At 55.6% G+C, this 13,036-nt stretch overlaps 1 protein-coding gene across 1 annotated transcript; it reads left to right on the forward strand.

Annotated features, from left to right (window-relative positions):
* The first annotated feature begins 313 nt into the window (after positions 1 to 313).
* LOC144954671 (myosin-binding protein H-like) lies at positions 314 to 12,729 on the forward strand. The gene is made up of 6 exons (XM_078885106.1): positions 314 to 346; positions 669 to 828; positions 3,545 to 3,681; positions 5,452 to 5,638; positions 9,229 to 9,272; positions 12,541 to 12,729. Exons 1-5 carry the CDS (start codon positions 314 to 316, stop codon positions 9,237 to 9,239), a joined length of 528 nt encoding a protein of 175 aa, XP_078741232.1. The 3' UTR covers positions 9,240 to 9,272; positions 12,541 to 12,729.
* Positions 12,730 to 13,036: the final 307 nt, after the last annotated feature.

The following is a 13,036-nucleotide window of genomic DNA, read 5'->3' on the forward strand; positions in this document are numbered from 1 at the left end:
ACGGAGACACGGGGTGAAACACGGGGGGAGACACGGGGTGAGACATGGGGTGAGACACGGGGTGAGACATGGGGTGAGACATGGGGTGAGACACGGAGACACGGAGACACGGAGACACGGGGTGAGACACGGAGACACGGAGACACACGGAGACACGGGGTGAGACACGGGGTGAGACACGGAGACACGGAGACACACGGGGACATACATTGTCATGGTGATGGTTGTTGTGGTGGTTGTTGTGGTTGTTGTGGTGGTTGTGGTTGTTGATGGTTGTTGCTTTTGGTGGAGGTTGTTGTTGTGGTTGTTGTTGATGGTTGTGGTGGTGCAGGAGTGGTTCAAGGCGGTTGTTGTGGTGGTTGTTGATGGTTGTTGTGGTGGTTGTTGATGGTTGTTGCTTTTGGTGGAGGTTGTTGTTGTGGTTGTTGTTGATGTTTGTTGTTGTTGATGGTTGTTGTGGTGGTTGTTGTTGTGGTTGTTGTTGATGGTTGTTGTGGTGGTTGTTGATGGTTGTTGTTGTTGATGGTTGTTGTGGTGGTTGTTGATGGTTGTTGTTGTTGATGGTTATTGTTGTTGTGGTTGTTGTTGTGGTTGTTGTTGTGGTTGTTGTGATGGTTGTTGTTGTTATTGTTGTTGAGGTGGTTGTTGTGGTTGTTGCGGTGGTGCAGGAGTGGTTCAAGGCAGTCGACCACGTCCACCGCTGCTCGTCCACCATCTCGGGGCTGGTGGTGGGGAACTGCTACAACTTCCGGGTGTTCGCTCACAACGTGTGCGGGGCGAGCGTGGTGGCGGGAGTCACCCCGCAGTCCACCCTCATCCCCAAGCCTGGTGAGTCCACCACTCACTCACTCACCTACTCGCTCAGTCGCTCGCTCGCTCACTCACTCGCTCGCTCACTCGCTCACTCACTCACTCACTCACCCACTCACCCACTCACTCACTCACTCAGCCACTCACCCACTCACTCACTCACCCACTCACTCACCCACTCAGCCACTCACCCACTCAGCCACTCACCCACCCACTCACCTACTCACTCACCCACTCACTCACCCACCCACTCACTCACTCACCCACTCACCCACTCACTCATTCACTCACTCACTCACCCACTCACCCACTCACCCACTCACTCACTCACCCACTCACTCACTCACTCACCACTCACTCACTCACCACTCACTCACCCACCCACCCACTCACCCACTCACCCACTCACTCACTCACTCACCCACTCACCCACTCACTCACTCACTCAGCCACTCACCCACTCACTCACTCACCCACTCACTCACCCACTCAGCCACTCACCCACTCAGCCACTCACCCACCCACTCACCTACTCACTCACCCACTCACTCACCCACCCACTCACTCACTCACCCACTCACCCACTCACTCATTCACTCACTCACTCACCCACTCACCCACTCACCCACTCACTCACTCACCCACTCACTCACTCACTCACCACTCACTCACTCACCACTCACTCACCCACCCACCCACTCACCCACTCACCCACTCACTCACTCACTCACCCACTCACCCACTCACCCACCCACCCACTCACCCACTCACCCACTCACTCACTCACTCAGCCACTCACCCACTCACTCACTCACTCACCCACTCACTCACTCACCCACTCACTCACCCACTCACCCACTCACTCACCCACTCAGCCACTCACCCACTCAGCCACTCACCCACCCACTCACCCACCCACTCATTCACTCACTCACCCACCCACTCACTCACCCACTCACCCACTCACCCACTCACTCATTCACTCACTCACTCACTCACTCACCACTCACTCACTCACCACTCACTCACCACTCACTCACCCACCCACTCATTCATTCACTCACTCACTCACCCACTCACTCACCCACTCAGCCACTCACCCACTCAGCCACTCACCCACCCACTCACCCACCCACTCACTCACTCACCCACCCACCCACTCACTCACCCACTCACTCACCCACTCATTCACCCACCCATGCGATGACGATTGCGATGACAATTGCGATGACGATTGCGATGACAATTGCGATGACGATTGCGATGATGATTGCGCGGATTACGATGACGATTGCGATGACGATCGCGATGACGATCGCGATGACGATCGCGATGACGATCGCGATGACGATCGCGATGACGATCGCGATGACGATCGCGATGACGATCGCGATGACGATCGCGATGACGATCGCGATGACGATCGCGATGACGATCGCGATGACGATCGCGATGACGATCGCGATGACGATCGCGATGACGATCGCGATGACGATCGCGATGACGATCGCGATGACGATCGCGATGACGATCGCGATGACGATTGCGATGACGATCGCGATGACGATTGCGATGACGATTGCGATGACGATCGCGATGACGATCGCGATGACGATCGTGATGACGATCGCGATGACGATCGCGATGACGATCGCGATGACGATCGCGATGACGATCGCGATGACGATTGCGATGACGATCGCGATGACGATTGCGATGACGATTGCGATGACGATTGCGATGACGATCGCGATGACGATTGCGATGACGATTGCGATGACGATCGCGATGACGATTGCGATGACGATCGCGATGACGATCGCGATGACGATCGCGATGACGATTGCGATGACGATTGCGATGACGATCGCGATGACGATCGCGATGACGATTGCGATGACGATCGCGATGACGATTGCGATGACGATTGCGATGACGATTGCGATGACGATCGCGATGACGATTGCGATGACGATTGCGATGACGATTGCGATGACGATCGCGATGACGATCGCGATGACGATCGCGATGACGATTGCGATGACGATTGCGATGACGATCGCGATGACGATTGCGATGACGATTGCGATGACGATTGCGATGACGATCGCGATGACGATCGCGATGACGATCGCGATGACGATCGCGATGACGATTGCGATGACGATCGCGATGACGATTGCGATGACGATCGCGATGACGATTGCGATGACGATTGCGATGACGATCGCGATGACGATTGCGATGACGATTGCGATGACGATTGCGATGACGATCGAGATGACGATTGCGATGACGATTGCGATGACGATTGCGATGACGATTGCGATGACGATTGCGATGACGATTGCGATGACGATTGCGATGACGATTGCGATGACGATTGCGATGGCGATTGCGATGACGATTGCGATGACGATTGCGATGACGATTGCGATGACGATCGCGATGACGATCGCGATGACGATCGCGATGACGATCGCGATGACGATTGCGATGACGATTGCGATGACGATTGCGATGACGATTGCGATGACGATTGCGATGACGATCGCGATGACGATCGCGATGACGATCGCGATGACGATTGCGATGACGATTGCGATGACGATTACGATGACGATTACGATGACGATCGCGATGACGATCGCGATGACGATTGCGATGACGATTGCGATGACGATTGCGATGACGATTGCGATGACGATTGCGATGACGATTGCGCCGGTTGCAGGCTGGGAGTGGCGCCCCCCGCCGTTCGTGCCACGTGACCCCAGCGAGTCGCCTCGCTTCACTCAGCCGCTGAGCGACGTGCACGCCGTGCAGGGCTTCCCCTGCCTCCTCACCTGCAGCGTGAGAGCTCACCCCAAGGTGAGTGACGCTCACCACCACGCTCACCACCACGCTCACCACCACCACACTCACCATCATCGTGCACGCCGTGCAGGGCTTCTCCTGCCTCCTCACCTGCAGCGTGAGAGCTCACCCCAAGGTGAGTGACGCTCACCACTAAGCTCACCACCACGCTCACCACCACGCTCACCACCACACTCACCACACTCACCACCACCACGCTCACCCCAAGGTGAGTGATGCTCACCACCACGCTCACCACGCTCACCACCACACTCACCACCACACTCACCACCACACTCACCACCACCACGCTCACCCCAAGGTGAGTGATGCTCACCACCTCGCTCACCACGCTCACCACCACACTCACCACCACCACGCTCACCACCACACTCACCCCAAGGTGAGCGATGCTCACCACCACACTCACCACGCTCACCACCACACTCACCACCACCACCACCACCACGCTCACCCCAAGGTGAGTGATGCTCACCACCACGCTCACCACCACGCTCACCACCACGCTCACCACGCTCACCACCACACTCACCACCACACTCACCACCACACTCACCACCAAGCTCACCACGCTCACCACCACACTCACCACCACACTCACCACCACACTCACCACCACACTCACCACCACCACACTCACCACCACCACACTCACCACCACCACCACGCTCACCACCACGCTCACCACCACACTCACCACACTCACCACCACGCTCACCACCACGCTCACCACCACGCTCACCCAAAGGTCAGTACCACCTCGCTCACCACCACCATGCTCACCACCACACTCAATACTACACGTGTCTCTCCCCCCGTGTCTCTCTCCCCGCGTCTCCCCGTGTCTCTCCCCGTGTCTCTCCCCGCGTCTCCCCGTGTCTCCCCGTGTCTCTCTCCGTGTCTCCCCATGCATCACCGTGTCTCCCCGCGTCTCCCCGTGTCTCTCCCCGCGTCTCCCCGTGTCTCCCCGTGTGTCTCTCTCCGTGTCTCCCCATGCCTCACCGTGTCTCCCCGCGTCTCCCCGTGTCTCTCCCCGCGTCTCCCCGTGTGTCTCTCTCCGTGTCTCCCCATGCCTCACCGTGTCTCCCCGCGTCTCCCCGTGTCTCTCCCCGTGTCTCCCCGTGTCTCCCCGCGTCTCTCGCCATCTCTCTCCCCGCGTCTCCCCGTGTCTCCCCATCTCTCCCCGCGTCTCCCCGTGTCTCTCCCCATCTCACCCCGTGTCTCCCCCCTTGTCCCCGTGTCTCTCTCCCCGCGTGTCTCTCCCCGCGTGTCTCCCCATCTCCCCATCTCCCCCCATCTCTCCCCGCATCTCCCCCCCCCCCCCCGTCTCTCTCCCCGTGTCTCTCTCCCCGCGTGTCTCTCCCCGCGTGTCTCCCCATCTCCCCATCTCTCCCCATCTCTCCCCGCATCTCCCCCCCCCCCCCGTCTCTCTCCCCGCGTGTCTCTCCCCGCATCTCCCCCCCCCCGTCTCTCTCCCCGCGTCTCTCTCCCCGCGTCTCTCTCCCCGCGTCTCTCTCCCCGCGTCTCTCTCCCCGTGTCTCTCTCCCCGCGTGTCTCTCCCCGCGTGTCTCCCCATCTCCCCATCTCCCCCCATCTCTCCCCGCATCTCCCCCCCCCCCCCGTCTCTCTCCCCGCGTGTCTCTCCCCGCATCTCCCCCCCCCCCGTCTCTCTCCCCGCGTCTCTCTCCCCCCGTCTCTCTCCCCGCGTCTCTCTCCCCGCGTCTCTCTCCCCGCGTCTCTCTCCCCGCGTGTCTCTCTCCCCAGCCCCGCATCGCGTGGTTCCGCGGGGACTCGTGCATCTCGGAGGAGTCGGGCTTCCGCGCGTTGCACTCGCAGGGCGTCTGCACGCTCGAAGTGCGTCGACCCGGCCCCGCGCTCGCGGGCTGCTACTCGTGCCGGGCGACTAACGGGCTGGGAGAAGCGTCCACCAGTTGCAAGCTCGCCCTGCGACGTGAGGATTGCCCGCTCGCCCGCCCGCCCGCTCGCTCGCTCGCTTGCTCGTTCAGTCGCGTAGTCGTTCAGGCCGCTCGCTCGTTCACTCACGTACTCGCTCGCCCCGCTCGCCCGCACGCTCGCTCGCTCAATCGCTCGCTCACTCGCGTAGTCGCTCAGCCGCTCACCCGCTCACCCCGCTCACTCACGTAGTCGCTCACCCGCTCACTTCGTTCACTCACGTAGTGGCTCACCCACTCACTCGTTTCACTCACGTACCCACTCACTCACTCACTCGTTCACTCACGTACTCACTCACTCACTCGTTCACTCACGTACCCACTCACTCACTCACTCGTTCACTCACGTAGTCGCTCACCCGCTCACTCGTTCACTCACGTAGTGGCTCACCCACTCACTCGTTTCACTCACGTACCCACTCACCCACTCACTCGTTCACTCACGTACTCACTCACCCACTCACTCGCTCACTCACGTACCCACTCACCCACTCACTCGTTCACTCACGTACTCACTCACTCACTCGTTCACTCACGTACCCACTCACCCACTCACTCGTTCACTCACGTAGTGGCTCACCCACTCACTCGTTCACTCACGTACCCACTCACCCACTCACTCGTTCACTCACGTACTCACTCACCCACTCACTCGTTCACTCACGTACTCACTCACCCACTCACTCGTTCACTCACGTACTCACTCACCCACTCACTCGTTCACTCACGTACCCACTCACTCACTCACTCGTTCACTCACGTACTCACTCACCCACTCACTCGCTCACTCACGTACTCACTCACCCACTCACTCGTTCACTCACGTACTCACTCACCCACTCACTCGTTCACTCACGTACTCACTCACCCACTCACTCACTCACTCACGTACTCACTCACCCACTCACTCACTCACTCACGTACTCGCTCACTCACTCACTCGTTCACTCACGTACTCACTCACCCACTCACTCGTTCACTCACGTACTCACTCACCCACTCACTCGCTCACTCACGTACTCACTCACCCACTCACTCGTTCACTCACGTACTCACTCACCCACTCACTCGCTCACTCACGTACTCACTCACCCACTCACTCGTTCACTCACGTACTCACTCACCCACTCACTCGCTCACTCATGTACTCACTCACCCACTCACTCGTTCACTCACGTACTCACTCACCCACTCACTCGTTCACTCACGTACTCACTCACCCACTCACTCGCTCACTCACGTACCCACTCACCCACTCACTCGTTCACTCACGTACTCACTCACCCACTCACTCGTTCACTCACTCGTTCACTCACGTACCCACTCACCCACTCACTCGTTCACTCACCCACTCACTCACCCACTCACTCGTTCACTCACGTACCCACTCACTCGTTCACTCACGTAGTGGCTCACCCACTCACTCGTTCACTCACTCACCCACTCACTCGTTCACTCACGTACTCACTCACCCCGCTCACTCGTTCACATCACGTACTCACTCACCCCGCTCACTCGTTCACTCACGTACTCACTCACCCCACTCACTCGTTCACTTCACGTACCCACTCACCCACTCACTCGTTCACTCACGTACTCACTCACCCACTCACTCGTTCACACTCACGTACCCACTCACCCACTCACTCGTTCACTTCACGTACCCACTCACCCACTCACTTCGTTCACTCACGTACTCACTCACCCCACTCACCTCGTTCACTCACGTACCCACTCACCCACTCACTCGTTCACTCACGTACCCACTCACCCACTCACTCGTTCACTCACGTACTCACTCACCCACTCACTCGTTCACTCACGTACCCACTCACCCACTCACTCGTTCACTTCACGTACCCACTCACCCACTCACTCGTTCACTTCACGTACTCACTCACCCCACTCACTCGTTCACTCACACGTACCCACTCACCCACTCACTCGTTCACTCACGTACTCACTCACCCACTCACTCGTTCACTCACGTAGTGGCTCACCCACTCACTCGTTCACTCACGTACCACTCACCCACTCACCACTCACTCGTTCACTCACGTACTCACTCACCCACCCACTTGTTCACTCACGTACTCACTCACCCACTCACTCGCTCACTCACGTACTCACTCACCCACTCACATCGTTCACTCACGTACTCACTCACCCACTCACTCGTTCACTCACGTACCCACTCACCCACTCACTCGTTCACTCACGTACTCACTCACCCACTCACTCGCTCACTCACGTAGTCGCTCACCCGCTCACTTCGTTCACTCACGTACCCACTCACCCACTCACTCGTTCACTCACGTACTCACTCACCCACTCACTCGTTCACTCACGTACCCCACTCACTCACTCACTCGTTCACTCACGTACTCACTCACCCACCCACTTGTTCACTCACGTAGTGGCTCACCCACTCACTCGCTCCTTCACTCACGTACTCGCTCAGCCGCTCACCCTCTCACTCGTTCACTCACGTACTCGCTCACCTACCCGCTCGCATCGCTCACTCACTCACGTAGTCGCTCACCCACTCACTCGCTCCTTCACTCACATACTTGCTCACCCCACTCACCCGCCCGCTCGTTCACTTCACTTACCCACTCACCCACTCACTCGTTCACTTCACGTACTCGCTCACCCCGCTCACCTCCGCTCACCCGCTCGTTCACTTCACGTACTCGCTCACTCACGCACTCGTTCACTCACGTACCTACTCACCCGCTCACACCGCTCGTTCACTTCACGTACCCACTCACGTACCCGCTCACCACGCCGCTCCCCCCGTTCACTCACGTACTCGCTCACACCGATGCCCGCTCGCTCACCCTCTCACTCACTCACCCACTCACCCATCCACTCACTCACTGAGCGAATGACTGAGTCATTGAATGGGTAGTTGAATCAGTGAGCTAGTGGGTTGGTGAGTGGGTGGATGACTGGGTGAGTGAGTGGGTGAGTGGGTGGATGAGTGGGTTGGTCAGTGAGTGAGCGAGTGGGTGAGTGAGCGAGTGAGTGAGTGGATGGGTGGGTGAGTAGGGGAGTAGGTTGGTGAGTAGGTGGGTGAGTGGGCGGGTGAGGTGAACGAGTGGGTGAGTGAGCGAGTGGGTCAGTGGATGGGTAAGTGGGTAAATGAATGGGTGAGTGAGTGGTGTGGGTGAGTGGGTAGTTGAGTAGGTGGGTGAGTAGGTGGGTGAGTGGGTGGGTGAGTGGGTGGGTGAGTGAGCAAGTGGGTCAATGGATGGGTAAGTGTGTGAATGGGTGGGTGAGTGGGTGGGTGGGTGGGTGAGTGGTTGAGTAGGTGGGTGAGTGGTTGAGTGGGTGGGTGAGTGGTTGAGTGGGTGGTGAGTAGGTGGGTGAGTGGGGTGAGTGTGTGAGTGGGTGGGTGGGTGGGTGAGTGGTTGAGTGGGTGGTTGAGTAGGTGGGTGAGTGGGTGGGTGAGTGGGTGAGTGGGTGGGTGGGTGGGTGAGTGGTTGAGTAGGTGGGTGAGTGGTTGAGTGGGTGGGTGAGTGGTTGAGTGGGTGGGCGAGTAGATGGGTGAGTGGGTGACATCTCTCCGTTTCTCCTGTTTCCACAGCCCTGCCGTAATTACTCAGCTGAGGTCATCGCTATGGAAACCAGGTGAGGCCCAATTAGACTCAACACTACTCATAGACTCAACACTACTCATAGACTCAACACTACTCATAGACTCAACACTTCCCATGGACTCAACACTACCCACAAACTCAACACTAGCCACAGACTCAGCACTGCCACCCATAGACTCAACACTGCCCATAGACTCAACACTGCCACCCATAGACTCAACACTGTCACCCATAGACTCAGCACTGCTACCCATAGACTCAACACTGCCACCCATAGACTCAACACTGCCACCCACAGACTCAACACTGTCACCCATAGACTCAGCACTGCCACCCATAGACTCAACACTGCCCATAGACTCAACACTGTCACCCATAGACTCAACACTGTCATAGACTCAGCACTGCCACCCATAGACTCAACACTGCCCATAGACTCAACACTGCCACCCATAGACTCAACACTGCCCATAGACTCAACACTGCCACCCATAGACTCAACACTGCCCATAGACTCAACACTGTCACCCATAGACTCAACACTGTCATAGACTCAGCACTGCCACCCATAGACTCAACACTGTCATAGACTCAGCACTGCCACCCACAGACTCAACACTGTCACCCATAGACTCAACACTGTCACCCATAGACTCAACACTGTCATAGACTCAACACTGTCACCCACAGACTCAACACTGTCATAGACTCAGCACTGCCACCCATAGACTCAACACTGTCATAGACTCAGCACTGCCACCCATAGACTCAACACTGTCATAGACTCAGCACTGCCACCCATAGACTCAACACTGCCCATAGACTCAACACTGTCACCCATAGACTCAACACTGTCATAGACTCAGCACTGCCACCCATAGACTCAACACTGTCATAGACTCAGCACTGCCACCCACAGACTCAACACTGTCACCCATAGACTCAACACTGTCACCCATAGACTCAACACTGTCATAGACTCAACACTGTCACCCACAGACTCAACACTGTCATAGACTCAGCACTGCCACCCATAGACTCAACACTGTCATAGACTCAGCACTGCCACCCATAGACTCAACACTGTCATAGACTCAGCACTGCCACCCATAGACTCAACACTGTCATAGACTCAGCACTGTCACCCATAGACTCAACACTGTCATAGACTCAGCACTGTCACCCATAGACTCAACACTGTCATAGACTCAGCACTGTCACCCATAGACTCAACACTGTCATAGACTCAGCACTGCCACCCATAGACTCAACACTGTCATAGACTCAGCACTGCCACCCATAGACTCAACACTGTCATAGACTCAGCACTGTCACCCATAGACTCAACACTGTCATAGACTCAGCACTGTCACCCATAGACTCAACACTGTCACCCACAGACTCAACACTGTCACCCATAGACTCAACACTGTCATAGACTCAGCACTGTCACCCATAGACTCAACACTGCCACCCATAGACTCAACATTGCCACCCATAGACTCAACACTGTCACCCATAGACTCAACACTGTCATAGATTCAGCACTGTCACCCATAGACTCAACACTGCCACCCATAGACTCAACACTGTCACCCATAGACTCAACACTGTCACCCATAGACTCAACACTGTCATAGACTCAACACTGTCACCCACAGACTCAACACTGTCATAGACTCAGCACTGCCACCCATAGACTCAACACTGTCATAGACTCAGCACTGCCACCCATAGACTCAACACTGTCATAGACTCAGCACTGCCACCCATAGACTCAACACTGTCATAGACTCAGCACTGTCACCCATAGACTCAACACTGTCATAGACTCAGCACTGTCACCCATAGACTCAACACTGTCATAGACTCAGCACTGTCACCCATAGACTCAACACTGTCATAGACTCAGCACTGCCACCCATAGACTCAACACTGTCATAGACTCAGCACTGCCACCCATAGACTCAACACTGTCATAGACTCAGCACTGTCACCCATAGACTCAACACTGTCATAGACTCAGCACTGTCACCCATAGACTCAACACTGTCACCCACAGACTCAACACTGTCACCCATAGACTCAACACTGTCATAGACTCAGCACTGTCACCCATAGACTCAACACTGCCACCCATAGACTCAACATTGCCACCCATAGACTCAACACTGTCACCCATAGACTCAACACTGTCATAGACTCAGCACTGTCACCCATAGACTCAACACTGCCACCCATAGACTCAACACTGCCACCCATAGACTCAACACTGTCACCCACAGACTCAACACTGTCACCCATAGACTCAACACTGTCATAGACTCAGCACTGTCACCCATAGACTCAACACTGCCACCCATAGACTCAACATTGCCACCCATAGACTCAACACTGTCACCCACAGACTCAACACTGTCATAGACTCAGCACTGCCACCCACAGACTCAACACTGTCATAGACTCAACACTGCCACCCATAGACTCAACACTGTCACCCATAGACTCAACACTGTCATAGACTCAGCACTGTCACCCATAGACTCAACACTGCCACCCATAGACTCAACACTGCCACCCATAGACTCAACACTGTCACCCATAGACTCAACACTGCCACCCATAGACTCAACACTGCCACCCATAGACTCAGCACTGTCACCCATAGACTCAACACTGCCACCCATAGACTCAACACTGCCACCCATAGACTCAGCACTGTCACCCATAGACTCAACACTGCCACCCATAGACTCAACATTGCCACCCATAGACTCAACACTGTCACCCACAGACTCAACACTGTCATAGACTCAACACTGTCACCCATAGACTCAGCACTGTCATAGACTCAGCACTGCCACCCATAGACTCAACACTGCCCATAGACTCAACACTGTCATAGACTCAACACTGTCATAGACTCAACACTGTCACCCACAGACTCCACACTGTCATAGACTCAACACTGTCACCCATAGACTCAGCACTGTCATAGACTCAGCACTGTCACCCATAGACTCAACACTGCCCATAGACTCAACACTGTCATAGACTCAACACTGTCATAGACTCAACACTGTCACCCACAGACTCCACACTGTCATAGACTCAACACTGTCACCCATAGACTCAGCACTGTCATAGACTCAGCACTGCCACCCATAGACTCAACACTGCCCATAGACTCAACACTGTCATAGACTCAGCACTGCCACCCACAGACTCACAATGTGTTTCCCCCTCCTCCTCCTCCTCCCTCACCTCCTCCACTTTCTATTCTTCCACCGACTGAATAGGTCACGGTGATGCTGAAGACTCAAGACAACCAACACGATCTGCATGCCGCGTTTGCCGAGTTGCCGAGTGGTTTATTTGCCGAGTTCTTGAGTTGAAAGTTGGTTGTCTTTGTGCGTAATTAAGTTACTGGCACGCTGAGTAGCTGACTAGTTGAGTTGGTGACTAGTTGAGTAGCTGAGTTGTTGACTAGTTGAGTAGCTGACTAGTTGAGTTGCTGACTTGTTGAGTTGGTGACTAGTTGAGTAGCTGACTAGTTGAGTTGCTGACTTGTTGAGTTGTTGACTAGTTGAGTAGCTGAGTAGCTGAGTTGTTGACTAGTTGAGTAGCTGAGTTGTTGACTAGTTGAGTAGCTGACTAGTTGAGTTGCTGACTTGTTGAGTTGTTGACTAGTTGAGTAGCTGAGTAGCTGAGTTGTTGACTAGTTGAGTAGCTGAGTTGTTGACTAGTTGAGTAGCTGACTAGTTGAGTTGCTGACTTGTTGAGTTGGTGACTAGT

Source organism: Lampetra fluviatilis, unplaced genomic scaffold (assembly GCF_964198595.1).
Source record: "Lampetra fluviatilis unplaced genomic scaffold, kcLamFluv1.1 SCAFFOLD_1113, whole genome shotgun sequence".
NCBI lineage: Eukaryota > Metazoa > Chordata > Hyperoartia > Petromyzontiformes > Petromyzontidae > Lampetra > Lampetra fluviatilis.